The following is a 17114-nucleotide window of genomic DNA, read 5'->3' on the forward strand; positions in this document are numbered from 1 at the left end:
AATTTTGTAAAATGATCGTCAATACAGTATATTTATACCCCCGCTCCGAAGGAGAGGGGGTATACTGTTTTACCCTTGTGTGTCTATTTGTCCGTCCATCTGTCTGTCCATCTGTCTGTCTGTCTGTCTGTCTGTCCGTCCGTAACAAAAATTTCTGTCGCATTTATCTGAGCAACTATTTATCGCAGATGCTTGAAATTTTTACACAATATTTGTATAGGCATGCCATATCGTGGGATATATTTTTGTACTAATCGGATGTCAACTTCCTGTTAAATGTCGACTTTGTTTATTTTTAGCCAAAATTTTCAAACAAATTTCCGTCAAAGATTTCTCAGCAACTATTTATCACAGATGCTTGAAATTTTAACACACTATTTGCTTAGGCATGCTATATCGTGGGATATATTTTTGTATCAATCGGACGTCAACTTCCTGTTAAATGATGACTTTGCTTTTTTTTAACCAAAATTTTCAAACAAATTTTCGTCAAAGATTTCTCAGCAACTATTTATCGCAGATGCTTGAAATTTTTACACAATATTTGTATAGGCATGCCATATTGTGGGATATATTTTTGTACCAATTAAGAGTCAACTTCCTGTTAAATGACGACTTTGTTTATTATTAAGCCAAAATTTTCAAACAAATTTCCGTCAAAGATTTCTCAGCAACTGTTTATTGCTGATGCTTGAAATTTTTACACAGTGTTTCTTAGGGCATGCCATATCGTGGGATATATTTTTGTATTAATTGGACGTCAACTTCCTGTTAAATGAGTACTTTGTTTATTTTAGCCAAAATTTTCAAACAAATTTCCGTCAAAGATTTCTCAGCAACTATTTATCACAGATGCTTGAAATTTTAACACACTATTTGCTTAGGCATGCTATATCGTGGGATATATTTTTGTATCAATCGGACGTCAACTTCCTGTTAAATGATGACTTTGCTTTTTTTTAACCAAAATTTTCAAACAAATTTTCGTCAAAGATTTCTCAGCAACTATTTATCGCAGATGCTTGAAATTTTTACACAATATTTGTATAGGCATGCCATATTGTGGGATATATTTTTGTACCAATTAGGAGTCAACTTCCTGTTAAATGACGACTTTGTTTATTATTAAGCCAAAATTTTCAAACAAATTTCCATCAAAGATTTCTCAGCAACTGTTTATTGCTGATGCTTGAAATTTTTACACAGTGTTTCTTAGGGCATGCCATATCGTGGGATATATTTTTGTATTAATTGGACGTCAACTTCCTGTTAAATGAGTACTTTGTTTATTTTAGCCAAAATTTTCAAACAAATTTTCCTCAAAGATTTCTCAGCAGCTATTTATCGCAGATGCTTGAAATTTTAACACACTATTTGTTCAGGCATGCCATATTATGGGATATATTTCTGTACCAATCAGATGCCAGCTTTCTGTTAAATGTCGACTTTGCTTATTTTGCATATTCACATCAGAGCGGGGGTATCACTAGTGAACATTGGCTCACAGATATCTTGTTTAAAATATTTTGATTAATTTAAAAACTCCACCAGTTCATAAACAATCAAATTTATCTGACCCACTCCATTCCTTAATTTTAGAAATCCAATTTCCGAAGAAAAAACATAATTACAAAAACATAAACATACTAGTATATAGTATAATGAGAAATTTTTAAAAAATAATATGCATAGAAAAGCATCTTCAGATAGTATAGATTCAAATTGGTCAAAATCATAATCTTTAGTGGTAGGGTGAGGCCACATTTGGGACGGAGGTCTAATTTTATAAAGAAAAACATTTTAAATTACGCTATTCACAAAAATTCAAATGTTTTAATATATAGTTTTTAACCGGGTTTTCCAACGGAAAAATCCGGTTATTAAAATGGTGATAATGGCCGGCATGCGGGTGGGTGGGCGGCTGCCAAAAGGGTACCCTCATTGTACGGATAACTCCTCCTACAGTTTTCAAGATAGGAAGTTGTTCTTTTGCAGATCAATTGTACATATATCAGAGGTGTGCATATTGCTAAGATTTTAATTATACCCCCGCAAACGAAGTTTAGGGGGGTATATTGGTTTCACCCTGTCCGTCTGTCCGTCTGTCCGTCTGTCTGTCTGTCCGTCTGTCCGTCTGTCTGTAGACGCAACTTTGTCCCCCCTATAGAATTTTTTATTACTGCATGGAACAGTTTGAAAATTTGTACATATGTTGAACACCATCTGAAGATGTGCACCTGCAATTTTTTTTAAGATCAGACAAGATTTAATGATTTTATGACAGTTTTCATTTTCCTTATTCTATATATTGTACACTAATGTTGAAAAGTAAGGGAGGTAATCCTTACAGATTTTATTAATTAATTAATAGAAAACACTCTAAAATATATTTATATAAATACATCCAGATGGAGTTTTTTGTCTTTATGTCTTAATTGATAAAAAAAAATTATTTTTTATAAGTATTCTATCAACTGACAATGCAAAGTTTTTGTTTGTCAATGATAAATTCTTAGGAGCTAATGAGAACATCAAAGACAAGTGTGGCTGAATTCATTTGTCCCAAGGGAGCCATTATCTGAGCCATGGCTCAGATGGAGCATGTGTTTAGGGGAAATTGATAATCTGTAAAATGGGTGATGGTTTTGGGGCTATTTTAAAACTGTTTCATGTAAACCAAAAGGTCTATCATTATATGGAAATAAATAATATAATTATTAATAAAGAAGTTAAACTATTTTTAGAGGTTGTTGAAATTTATTTGTCAAGTAATTTGATGAAGTGACCCTATTGGGCATTAATTTAAATGAAATTCAAAATTACTGATATGATTGTAGTGTTTTGGCAATTTTAAAATTGTTTGTAATATTAAATTTTCATTTTTACATATTTTTACATAGTATGGTAATTATGGTAATGTTTTGGGAGTTTATTAAATTTAACAAACTCATCAAAGAAAATCATAGTCCTATGGGATCAATTTTCTGATATGGAGTTCAATTGTGCCATAGGAGAAAGTGAGGAAAATTTGAAACAACTAATTGCATCTGTCAAGACTCTTATTAGAAAGATATTGAAAGTTTTATCAACAGAAGAGCATTGCTTGGCTACCGGTATTTCTATTCACTGCAAAGGGAGGGGTTATTGTCATTTTGTTGGTTTTTCCTTAAATCAATTAAATTAAAAAAATATATCATCAAAAACATACATTTGTAAATGTATTGCTGTTATAGATATGTTTTTACAGTGAAATTCTGACAATTTTGATTTTAATTTTTCTTTGTTAACTTTTTTTTTTTTTTTTTACAATTCTAGAATTTTTTTTTTTTATGTGTTCCAAACCTTAATTATTATTCAATTCAATTATTTGTCCCATTTGAAATTAGCCTAGCGGGGGTATTAGTCCCATTAGGACAGTTCTAGTTTCTGATTATTAATGAAAAAAATACCAGCTTTTGAACTTAGTCATTTTTTGGCCAAAAATTGCATATAGGGTACCCTCATTGTACGGATAACTCCTCCTACAGTTTTCAAGATAGGAAGTTGTTCTTTTGCAGATCAATTGTACATATATCAGAGGTGTGCATATTGCTAGGATTTAGATTTCCGATTATTTATGAAAAAAATACCAGCTTTTGAACTTAGTTATTTTTTGGCCAAAAATTGCATATAGGGTACCCTCATTGTACGGAAAACTCCTCCTACAGTTTTCAAGATAGGAAATTGTTCTTTTGCAGATCAATTGTACATATATCAGAGGTGTGCATATTGCTAGGATTTAGATTTCCGATAATTTATGAAAAAAATACTAGCTTTTGAACTTAGTCATTTTTTGGCAAAAAATTGCATAAAGGGTACGCTCATTGTACGGATAACTCCTCCTACAGTTTTCAAGGTAGGAAGTTGTTCTTTTGCAGATCAATTGTACATATATCAGAGGTGTGCGTATTGCTAGGATTTAGATTTCCGATAATTTATGGAAAAAATACAGGCTTTTGAACTTAGTCATTTTTTGGCAAAAAATTGTATATAGGGTACCCTCATTGTACGGATAACTCCTCCTTCAGTTTTCAAGATAGGAAGTTGTTCTTTTGCAGATCAATTGTACATATATCAGAGGTGTGCATATTGCTAGGATTTAGATTTCCGATAATTTATGAAAAAAATACCGGTTTTTGAACTTAGTCATTTTATGGCCAAAAATTGCATATAGGGTACCCTCATTGTACGGATAACTCCTCCTACAGTTTTCAAGTTAGGAAGTTGTTCTTTTGCAGATCAATTGTACATATATCAGAGGTGTGCATATTGCTAGGATTTAGATTTCCGATTATTTATGAAAAAAATACCAGCTTTTGAACTTAGTCATTTTTTGGCAAAAAATTGCATATAGGGTACGCTCATTGTACGGATAACTCCTCCTACAGTTTTCAAGATAAGAAGTTGTTCTTTTGCAGATCAATTGTACATATATCAGAGGTGTGCATATTGCTAGGATTTAGATTTCCGATTATTTATGAAAAAAATACCAGCTTTTGAACTTAGTCATTTTTTGGCAAAAAATTGCATAAAGGGTACCCTTTCACCTTATCCATTTCACTGGATACGGGTTGACATGGATCATGGATACAGTTCACATAAAAGAAAACCCGGTTTGCTGTCACATTGACAGCTTTTTACTTGTTCTTATTTATGAGCATTTTGACGTATTGTTGATTCTTGAAAATTGTTTAGACTTTGGCCCCTGGAGAATTCTTGGACCTCACAAGGGGTTCTAAGGTTGATGTAGGTTTATTTCCCATATATAAGCAGTTGTTTAAGATCTTCTTGAGAACTGCAATGCCCAATATGCAAACATGACTTAAAAATTATCCTGATACAAAAGGGGCTCAATGATAAACATAAGAATATCCAGGGAAAAAAAATTAAAAATCTTTTTAATATACAAGATGTACCATATTATACTACATTGTCCTGATATTTTGTATATGACTCCATAAAGCTGATTTTATTATTATGGGCCGCCGGAAGGCGGTCCGTTATTTGATACACATTTAAATATTGTTACTGCGTTTCTGTGGGATAGTTCTTTTTTTAATAGAATTAATCTTATGCATATTTTCATGAATTAAATGTAAATTTGCATGAAGAAATATGTTTCATGCCTTTTAAAAAATATCACATAATTTTTGTTTTACTCGTAAATGAAAAATAGGTCATACTTAGTAGATTGTCGTGTTTGGCGCGTTTTTATCGAGACTATAATCTATTCGGAAAATTCTGGAGTTCTTCATTCTTTTCAAAACAATGCATCGGGATCGGTATGCGGGACATACTAAAGACCTGAAATACTAAAGACCTGAATGTCATTGAATTTTATATAAATGATATATTTGAATTTCTATGTGCCGAGTCAAATAAAATGACTGTGTGTGTGTATTTATTATATTTCCATGTAAAATGTGGTAGAAAATATCATGAAATGACATCAATATCAATTATTTACGCAAAATATGACAGAAATGAAAATTTGAATTGACTGGAAAATTTTAACTAATCATTTTCTAATTTTGTGGTCCCTTGAAATGCATTAAGTTTTTATTCAATATAATGCAACAAAAAAAAAACCAACAACAAAATGGTTTGAAATACATTATCTCCAAGAGCAAAATGATGAGTTGAACTTTTTATTGTAGAAATCAGTGTGTTTTTCAATTACCGGTAGAAATGCTTACAGTAACCAACTCGATTCTTTATGATAATAGTAAAATGTTAAAACAAGTTGCTGAAAGTATATTAAAATTTACCATAAAAATTAATACAACCAACTTTTATTTTCTTCTTTGTGGTGTGTTTTTATGTAAACAACCAATGATTCATACAACAATTATATTTTTTGCGGCCCATTTGACGCTTACGTCAAGATGATTTCTTGTGTCTATTGTTGCTCAGGTGAGCATTGTGGCCCATGGGCTTGTTTTTGTTTGTTTAAAGTGCTATAACTTTTTATAGCCAAAGTACTTTCAACTTTAAAGTGAGACTATTTTGTAAGGTCTTATCAAAAGGATTAAAGGACTTTTATAATCACATCCCGTATGGTGTGTATATTGTTACATAGAAGATATCTATATTGTTTGATTTTATATTTGCTTTATCCAACCAGTTGAATTGATGTTTGTATTCATGATGATTGCAGACAATATAGATGTTTTATTATCTCAAACAGTTTGATTTATATAAAGCTTTTAATACAGTCCCTAAGAATCACACAAATTGATTTTTGTCTATTATTACCTTTAATATTGATGATGCAATTCTTTGTTATGTAGTTATCTTTACCTTGCACCATACTTAGATGAAATACTGTTTTCTTTAAACATTTTTTTTTAATTTGGTTTTTCCAAAGGAAAAATCTGGTTAATATTAAAATGATGAAAATGGTCGGGTGGCTGGATTGGTGGGCGGCTACCAAAAGGGTACCTTTATTGAACAGATTACTCTTCCTACAGTTTTTAAGATAGAAAGTTTTTGTTTTGCAGATCAATCGCATCTTTTTGCAAATTAATTAATGATCTGGATCTGTTCAATTTAGACCTTAAAATGCACTTAATCATTGCCAGATAAATTAATTTTTTGAAGTTTTATTATAACATCAAAGCATTTTAAAGTATTTCACTCCTCTCGTTTTGATTTCATTGCACAGATGTTCATTAGATTTTAAATAAATATTATTTTATTAATCTAATCCTCACAGAGAGATCATCATTTCATAATAACACTAAATTCAGAAAGAAAATCCATTTGAATTCAAGAAGCAAACAAGTTTTTTCGGGGGAACTATTTTCTCGTGCGGAATGTTTTATAGACGAAAATGACAGAAACAAGCAATTTTAGGAATTTTCAATATACCTTTCTTTTTATTATTCTTTATTCATTGTTCACATTTTAACATTTGATAGGTTTGTGACATGTTCTATATATATATACATCCTGTGTGACTTGTACAAAACTACATTTTAAAAGAATGATAGACATTTAGCACAAAATCATGCAAATATATAGAAAATGTCTTGAATTTTTTAAAGCCAAACTTTGTAAGAATTTTATCTTTGAAGCCATATATCTAAGATTTGACATCACTGACCCCCATGTTTTATTATGTCAAAATGATACTGAATGCATATCTACGCAAACTGGATTAATCATGTAAAGTTCTTGATATTCAAAATGTTTTTATAAATATTTCAAATCAAATTGTAACTATGATAGAAATTGTCTATTTTTAGTGCAAAAAGGTCACAAAAAACTTTATGCAGCTTCGTACAAAATTCTTTCGTAATTCCTCTATTCAGTGTGACCATTGTGCATAATTAAAAAGGATATTTCAAGAAAAGAGTTTGCATAATAAAAAATACTGACATCAAATCCTAATCAGGCTGAAATCACATTTTAGGCGCAAAAAGGTCAAATTAGATTGGGCATAACTTAAAGGGATGAACACTGACCTCCTATTATCTTTGTATTTTCTAAGTATGTTTTGTCTACAGATTACAATAATTATATACTTCTCAAGAAATTCTTGATACAAGAATTTAGGAGTGGGATACCTTAAGGGAAAATTTCTTAGCATCTCTCATTTAAATTGGTTTAAGATTTGTAAATGCACCGCTCATTTACACTGAAATGTTCCTGCATATACTTGCTTAAATTGCTGCTATAATGTCACAAGGCAATGGCCTGAGTTAATTGCTTTTAGATTATGCTTATCACAGAACTTAAACTTTGAAAGTCATTTACAGTTTAAATATGAAGTAATGAATGTAAACTTCTGGCTACCTTATTTTTTAACCACTGGTCAGAACAAATATTTTGGTACTTTTTTTTTAATTTTGATCTTTCCAAGTTTTGATCTCTCAAACTAAGGTCCCCTCAAGTTAGAATTATCAAGATTTACCTTATAATCTGAAAATAGTCTTTAAAAACTTTAAAATGCAGACAAATACAACAGAGAAACAGTTCAGAAGCTACATAATATGCTATTTTAAAGGGAACTGACATTTAGAACATACACTGAACTTTGACTCAATGAAAATGATATTAATAAACAGTATATATGTGCATGATTATATTAAATGTAGTTTTATTTGTGTATTGTACAGGACATATCAACATAACTTTGGGCATTGAATCCTTGGAAACGAAGCACATCATTGTATCAAAACCATATCTTCTTTACAATTGCAGCAGTTTCTCTAGGTGAGAGTTAATTTTCTTGATGTATAATCTATAGCTAGATCTATGATACATACATGTATACCAATTACCAGTAATTATGAATTTAGAAGAAAGAGGAATGTTTGGGAAATGTTGATTGTTAGACTATAAACAATATTTTGAGAGTAATTAGTGTTAAACTATTATTCTGAAGAGTAAACTTCAGGACAGCCAATGTGGCCTCCTAAAAATGTCTTGCTTTCAAGATACCTTTTTATTCACCTGAGTAACTCAGGCGACGTATTGCAATTGGTTTTTGTCTGTTGTCGTGCATCATATGTTAACAATTAAACTATTTTACTTCTTTTAAAAAACTACATGGCCAATTCTGTGTATAAACAAAGTAGGCGCTACCCAGACTGATTCCAGAGACACCTGGCGAAGATTTCATCGAGAGTTTTAATATACAGAAAAAAACTTGTACATGTATTTTATTATAAAAACAAATTGTTTTTTTTTTTTATTTCTACCCGACGATATTTTTCCCCCATAATTACCCTTTGTACAGTTCTCATTTTACTTTTACCACGCGAAATCGATTTCCTGTTTATCGTAAGCACATGATCAAAATGCATGACAGCATGTAATAATGATTGAAAGATGATTCAGTCAGCAATCTAAGTAAGAAATGTAAGAAGAAATAAATTTATTCACATTTAATTTGTTTAAATGATAAATTACTACAGTATATTGATTAAAGTCCATACAATTTTTACACAGAAATTCAAGCAGTATTATAGTAAACACACATGATTTTATTGGAGGGTTGCATAAATGTTTGCAAAATTTCATATCAAATTTTCCAACCAAAAAAAAAAACATGCCGGGTAAATAGGGCGAAGCGATGAATAGGGCGAGGTCCACGTGTCAGGAAAAAAAAGTATCTACCTAATTTTCGAAAAATACGCTAAATCTTTAAAAAACTTGTTTTCAAAAACTAATCAACCAGGAAATCTGGAACTTGTGTGGAAGTATTCTCAGGTAGTGTAGATTCAAAGTTGTGAAAATCAATATCCCCGGGGGAAGGGTAGGGCAACTATGGGGGTTTGTTAAAATTTTACATAGGAATATATAGAGTAAATCTTTAAAAATTTTCTTCTAAGAAACTAATCAGCCAGGAAAGCTGAATCTTGTGTGGAAGCATCCTTAGGTAGTGTAAATTCAAAATTGTGAAAATCATGACCCCTGGGGGTAGGTTGGGGCCAAAATGGGGGGGGGGGGGGGGTGTCAAAGTTTATCATAGGAATATATAGTAAGAGTAAATCTTTAAAAATCTTCTCAGAAACTAATCCGCCAGGAAAGCTGAATCTTGTGTGGATGTATCTTCAGGTAGTGTAGATTCAAAGTTGTGAAAATCATGACTACCGCGGGTAGGGTGGGGCCACAATGGGGGGCCAAATTTTAACATAGGAATATGTAGAGTAAATCTTTAAAAATCTTCTTCTCAGAAACTAATCAGCCAGGAAAGCTGAAACTTGAGTGGAAGTATCCTCAGGTAGTGTAGATTCAAAGTTGTGAAAATAATAACACCCCTTGGAGTAGGGTTCGGCCACAATGGAGGGGGGGGGGGTCAAAGTTTTACATAGGAATATGTAGAGTAAATTCTTTAAAATCTTCTTCTCAGAAACTAATCAGCCAGATGATTCTTTATAATTGTTAAAACTTTGGCCCCAGGACAATTCTTTGGCGTCACAAGAAGGTTCAGAGTTTGATGTAGGTTTATATCACATAGATAAACAATTTTTAAGGATCTTTTTGAGAACTGCAATACTCAACATGTGATATGACTAAAAAACATCCTGTTGGAAAAGGGACTAATGATTATAAACATAAGAATATCCAGGGGGAAAAATGGATTTTATTTATACAGGATCTACATGTATTATTGTACATTGTCCAGATAGTTTGTATTATGACTCCATTAAGCTGATTTTTAGCTCACCTGAGCTGAAAGCTCAAGTGAGCTTTTCTGATCACATTCTATCCGTCGTCCGTCTGTCCGTCTGTAAACTTTTTACATTTTGAACTTCTTCTCTAAAACAGCTGAGCCAATTTCAACCAAATTCGGCACAAAGCATCCTTATGAGAAGGCGAATATAAATTGCAGAAATGAAAGAATGATCTTAATTCAAAGCGGAGAAAACATCGAAACTGTAGAAAAAGGGGGGTGCATTTTAAAAAATCTTCTTCTCAAGAACTACTGAGTCAAATTCAATGTAATTTTGCATAAATAATCCTTATGGAAAAGAAAATAATAAAATACAAAAATTGTTGGCAAATTCTGTTTCAAATTTGAGTAATTTACTAAAATAAAAATAAAGATATTATCGCGGTCAATCAGTTTATAACTTCGGGTTCGGTATTTCATATCGAAAACAAAAGTTCTTTGTATAAAGCAGCCATGTTTGAATGTTGACTCATGGCAATCGGGTCAAACTGACAAAGATAAATTTGCCTGTTGTGCAACATTTTACGTACGAAGGAAAATTTGAAACATGCTAATATATTTGTGCCAATTTCGTGAAGTGAATTGAGGTTAAATCTTTCAATGAGTTGACATTTTCAGTCGTGACCATGTTTTTACGTTGTTTTGAATTTCGTTTATGCTTTATGGAAATATCGCCTGTATTTTGGAATTTTTACATATCAAATCAAATATAGAGTTTGGTAAATCAGACGGTTAATTGTTTACCTGCGCAAAATGAGCAAAATCTGATGCACTAACAACATATTATATTATAAATACTATACATTCTATTGGTAATTCGGTACGATTTGTACGTTATTATTGATTATAATGAAACATGTTTTGTTAAGATGCTCTGCATTTTCAGTCTAAACGGAGATTGTTTTTGCTGCTAGAAATATATAGGTATAAATATATTATGAAAAATAAATTGTGCTCTTTCTTTGTTTTAATTTAGTGCATGTTTCTTTTGTTTTAATTGTTTACAATTTTCTCTTTACTAACCATATTCAGCTGTGTCAAGTTTCGAATTTTAAGCAAGATACAGAACTTTGCTCACAGAACTGAGGCCATGCTTTTGTTCATTCTGAATAGGAAATACCAAGTTATGTATCTTGCTTATAATTCTACAATTGACGCTGAAATTTTGATTGATCAATAGAAATGTCTTGCCAAAAGGATGATATGCTGTAACTACTTTCTGGTGCACCTTCTTCAACGATGAATTGCATAAAATCTACACAAAGAAGATGGGTGAATAAGATGTCAAAATGCCCATATGAAGAATGATTAGATACTGCAAAATTAAAAGATCATTAAGTCTAATTATTGTTTTAAAAATAATTAAAAACAATGCATATTTAACATAACATCGGTTTGTACATTGTAACACTTAAGTATTTTAAATACTTGTAATAGGTTGATTCAAACTGGCGTATGTGTCTCAAAACCTCCAAATAATTTCATTTTTATAACTTTAATGCCTTTTCTTTTATAGATTGAGTCTGAGCTCCATATTTTTGGTATATTTTAAATGCGGTTTAATGGAATTTAAACCGATTTAAATCAGCAAAAATGTGGAGAAATGACCCACTACACTTTAAAAATGTCATTTTGTAGCCCAACAATTGAACGTTTTAGAAAAATAATAGAAGTCCATAAATTCATGGCCAACGTCTCATAAAGCATTTAAACAACACACTTTGTTGTGAATAAATGGCTCAGTGGTTAGAGCACCAGACATTAGGTAACTTTATAGAACATAGGTTTTTAGGTTGTAGGTTCGATAATTTCAAACTGAATGTACCGTATTTTGCCAACGATTTGTCGGTATTTTTTTTCTCTGAAGTAGAACACTCGACTTATCGTCTAAATCGACTTGTCTAAGGCTTGAGGTCAGAATATTGTTAAAAATAGCATTAAAAAATCTTGGTTTTAATCATCTTGAGTTGGCTGTGTGATTGTAAATTACCTTACTGAATTCATTTTCCATTTTTATTAATTATCGTTTTCACTAATTTGTTAACACTAGTATATATAATAATGACGATAATTTAAAAAATGGCACATGTACATGTACAAGTATCAATTAAAAGTGGTTCTATATATCACTAGTGGGAAGATAACATTGCGCAGTAAAATTAAAACCAAATTTGAACGGAAAAAAATTATTGCAGCAAGTACGGGGAATGTTTTGAATTAAAATTATTTTATTAGTAAAGAGTTGTTAGTGGAAAGTATAAATAAGAAATATTTTGTTGTCAAATTCAATTTTAAAATATGTAATAGGCAATTATCAATACTATTGTTTATACAATAGGCTGACACCGGTTGTGCTAATACTACTGCAGTATATAGTAATCATTCCCTAAGGCTGAGATTCATACGGCGTGTTCACAGTTTCACACCCTGTGTATATAAAGAGTACCGTTATAATAGTGATTAAATTTCATTGATTATTGTTCAATTATTTAATTATTGTTAAATAAAAACTTTAGGAAACGTATGAATGTCGTATATCGTCATTTTCAAGTCGTACAAATTTTTATGATCAATCTATTTCTATCTGTGTCTATGTAAAACAATAGGGTGTAACTGCATTACTGGATACAAAGTAAACAATTTCATTAAATCATAGTAATTGCTAAGCTTTCTGCACTTGAGATCCCCCTTTGAAGTCCGACACAAGACAGGTGCATGCTTCTGACACTGGAAATTGTTAAACAAACATTGACCATGCGCCGAGTCAACAGGTGGCTGGTTACGTAATGGCGAATACACTGGCGGTGGTCAGAGTGGATATTTATTTTAATACATGGGAATAAAATATTTCTGATAAAGTAAGGTTAGTTTACTCTCATACAACTTGCATAACATATGATATCAGGAATAGTATACAATGCAAGCGACTTTATAGATGTTATCGGTATTTGAAAATACGATGCATAAGTACAGTAATTGTTAAAATGTTAATCATTAATAATAATTGGTAGCAATATCGGGGACATCATGTACATCATTTACTGATAATGTTACTTGCAGTTTGATACACTATTTTTAAGCGATAAGTTCGACGTGTCGTCTGAATCGACGTATCGTAGGATTTTTTTAAAATTTGGGCTTAAAATGAGCAATTCGACTAGTCGTCTGCATCGACGATACGTCAGGAAAATACGGTAGTTAGAAATTACCCTTTTATAAACTTGTATTATATATCAAATATATTTAAGTGAAAAAAGTGTTCAATTTGAAGTTGTATTTTTACGACTAAACCAAATGGGCAGTTGTACCATCTTATTCCCCCATTTTCTTTTTCATTGTTTTCCGAACACAAGTATATGAAAACGACGCCTTTTAAACAGTTTCCATAGTCCTGACACATCATTATTATGAGAATAAAAGCATTATCTCTGTTCTTAAAAAATTATTGCAACAGAAAATCATCTTTGTTTGTAGACATTTGTTGTTTTTTAATAAAGATGACAATAATGGGTGGGCCTTGGTACAATAGAGCGACATGCCTGCCAATACATTGATTTGAATTATAGCTCTTTAAATAGGCATGGTCACGATTTTGGTCAAATTCTATCATTATGTTTTTATTATTTTCAATGCTTTAGAAATGAATTTCTAATGATCAAATAAAATTTGAGAGTCATTCGTAGAGTTATAAGCAAGATACAGGGCTCAAATTCTTTGTCATGTAAACAAGGCTCGTGCCCTGTTTTTGTTTACATAGGTTCAATATACCAGTAAAAAATCTTTTTCCAACATATTTGTCTATCTTTTTATTTATTTTAAGCAAAGATAAACAGTTCCTAACGTTTAAAACATTCGTTTTAGTTTTGAAACGTTCAAAATGTAAACAAACGCCTTGTTTACATAGGGTAGAATTTCAAGCTCTGTTTCTTGCTTATAAATCAGCAAATGACAATCAAATTTTGGTTACCTATTAAAAATGCCTTAATGATTCATTGTAAATATTAAAATCGGAAAAATGATTTTTGACCAAAATCGTGACCATGCCCCTTTAACATATGTGACAACATTTTTCAGTCAAGTTTATTCTTCAATCAAGTGAGTAAGGATATGAAACGTCATAGAAAATGAATTCATGCCTGGTAAATGACAATCGTTTATTATGGGGAAGGCCAATTAAATTTTTCAATGTTTTTAATTTAAGGAATTGAGCGCATTTATTCTGGGTGCATTGAGGTACAGTTTTCTTCTTTCACATGTAGGATTTTTAAAAATAAAATACAATAACTAGTAAATAGTGGATGGAGAAAAAATGTACCTTTATACTTTCATGTATTTAAATGTTTTTACAAAGTGATGGGGGGGGGGGGGGAGGGGCTAAAATAGAGGGAACTGGAAGTTAACCATGAACACCAACTGAAAATTTAGTTATTTATATTGCATATAATCTTATTTTCGGTAAAAATGGCACAATATCCTTTGAACGACCATATAAAGCCAGAGTTGCTCAGGTGACCGATGTGGCCCATTGGGCCTCTTGAATCATACCTATTGTTCCTCAGGTGAGTGTTGTGGCCTATGGGCCTCTTGATAAACATAAGATATACGATATTGTGTCAAAATAGTATCTATGAATATCCAAGATCATTGACTATGGTTTTCATATAATGTGATAAAGGTGGTCTCAGAAAGGTGATGCCTCATAAAGTTGATGCCTCATCTTGGTGAGCTGAGCTTTGTTATCATGTTTAAAATTGTTTGGAATATTAAATTTTCTGTTTTACTTAGTATGCAAATTATGATAATGTTTTAATTGGGAGTTTATCCAAGTTTAACAAGTCATCAAAGAAAATCATAGTCCTATGGGATCAATTGTCTGAGATATGAAGTTGCATTGTACATGCCATATTAGGAGAACGTGAAGAAATTTTGAAACAACTAATTCCATGATCAGTCAAGACTCAGATTAGAAACATATTTAAGGTTTTATTCACAGAAGAGCATTGCATGGCTAGTAGATGAAAATAGCCATTCCTAACATTCACTTTGATAGAAACTTTTGTTTTCATTTACTGCAAAGGGAGGGGTTATTGTCTGTCCATCTGTAAATTTTTCACATTTTGACTTCTTCTCTACAACCACTGAATCAAATTTAACCAAACTTGGTGCAAAGCATCTTAATGGAAAGAACATTCTAAATTGTTAAAATAAAGGGCTAAACACTTTTTAAAATGGGTATATTTGCAGAACAGTTAGTCTAGGGTGTGTGTCTTTAAAAATCTTCCTCTCAGCAACCTCTGCAATTTAGAAGCTTCTGTGAATCACTACATATACAAGCTTCTGTGCAATATTTGCACAGAAGCTTGTATATGTAGTGAAGCTTCTAAATTGTAAAGATTGTGACCCCAGACCAAAACTGGGGCCCCAGGCTGGGTTCAAAGTTTAACATAGAAAAACTTCTTCTCAAGAACCAGTGCACCAAAAATGCCTTAGGGAAAGTGTTAAAAAATATTCTTCTCAAGAACTAAAATGCTACAGTTTCTGGGATTACTATTTAAGCATCCTAGGGGCCCAAGGCGGGGTTCAAAGTTAACATTGAATATATAGGAAACGTGTGAAAATCTTTTTCTCAAGAACTACTAAGCAACAGTTTGTGAGAGTACTATGCAAGCATCCACGGCTATTGTAGATTCAAAATTGTTAGAAGCATGACCCCCAGACTAATACTGAGGCCCCAAAAGGGGTTCTAAGTTTAACCTAAAAGTAAATAGGAAAAATGTTTATAAGTCATCTTCTCAAGAACTACATGCAACCTTGGATAATGTAGATTCACTGTCTTTAATATAGTGACTCCTGGAATAATACTGGGGACCCAAGACAGGTTCAAAGTTTAACAAAGAAATATATATGGAACATGTTTAAAAATCTTCACGGGAACTAACATTCTTCAATTAGTCAGATTACTACGTAGGTTAATATTTATTAAACATTCTTCTCCGTGCCATGAAAGCACACAACACCGGTGCTTATCTCTGGTTTTCATGGTGCTAACGGGATGAGAGTCTTTAGGGTTAAACCCTATAGCTAGTGTTCGCTGGTTCCCAGTTTCAGCTGGATGGACTGAGACAATGTAGATTAAGTTCCTTGTCTAACACACAACATCAAGTGACAACAGCGGGGTTTGAACCAGCGACCTTTTGGTTACAGGCCTAACACTCAAGACCACTTAGCCTTGTGCTCTATTATTACTATGTAAGCATCCTCAAATAGTGTAGATTCTAAATTATAAAAGCCTTGACCCTCGATCTAATACTGGGGCCCCAGAAGGGAATTCAAAGATTAATATGGATTAATAATCTTTAATCATCTTCTTCTGAATCAGGAGAACAACAGTGCTTCAATTCATGAGATTACTATGCAAGCATCCTTGAATAATATGTATGTTAAATTAATAAAGCTGTGACCACCAAACTAATACTGGGGCTCAAAGAGGGGTTCAAAGTTTAACATAGAAATATATATGGAAATTGTCTAAAAATTTTCTTCTTCAGAACTACAATGCTACAGTTTATGTGATTACTATGCAAAGATCCTCAAATAGTGTAGATTCAAAATTGTTAAAGCCAACCGTAAACCATGGACTAATACTTGGGCCATAGAAAGGGGTTCAAAGTTTAAAATAGAAATAGCATATGCTATGAACTATAATGTTACAAGGAATTGTTGTTCATGCAAGCAATGTGACCTGTGGGCCTCTTGTTTTCTGTATTACAGTTAAATAAAAAATATCATCGGATGCTGAAAAATCTTGTTAAAATTGGAGGCAGATATCTTACCATACCAAATATAGTCCTTTGTAAATGTATGACAAAAGTATTTCAAGTTAAGTTCAAAC

The 17114-nt window shown here is 31.9% G+C and overlaps 1 protein-coding gene across 6 annotated transcripts in view; it reads left to right on the top strand.

Annotated features, from left to right (window-relative positions):
* The window catches only part of LOC128158169 (plexin-B-like), a 342553-nt gene that overhangs the window by 69544 nt on the left and 255895 nt on the right, over positions 1–17114 (top strand). For all 6 annotated transcript variants that reach the window (XM_052820921.1, XM_052820923.1, XM_052820920.1 and 3 more), the window contains exon 8: positions 8160–8256. In XM_052820921.1, coding sequence (XP_052676881.1) covers positions 8160–8256 — 97 coding nt within the window. The remainder of the gene's footprint in view (positions 1–8159; positions 8257–17114) is intronic.

Source organism: Crassostrea angulata, chromosome 8 (genome assembly GCF_025612915.1).
Source record: "Crassostrea angulata isolate pt1a10 chromosome 8, ASM2561291v2, whole genome shotgun sequence".
Classification (NCBI taxonomy): domain Eukaryota; kingdom Metazoa; phylum Mollusca; class Bivalvia; order Ostreida; family Ostreidae; genus Magallana; species Magallana angulata.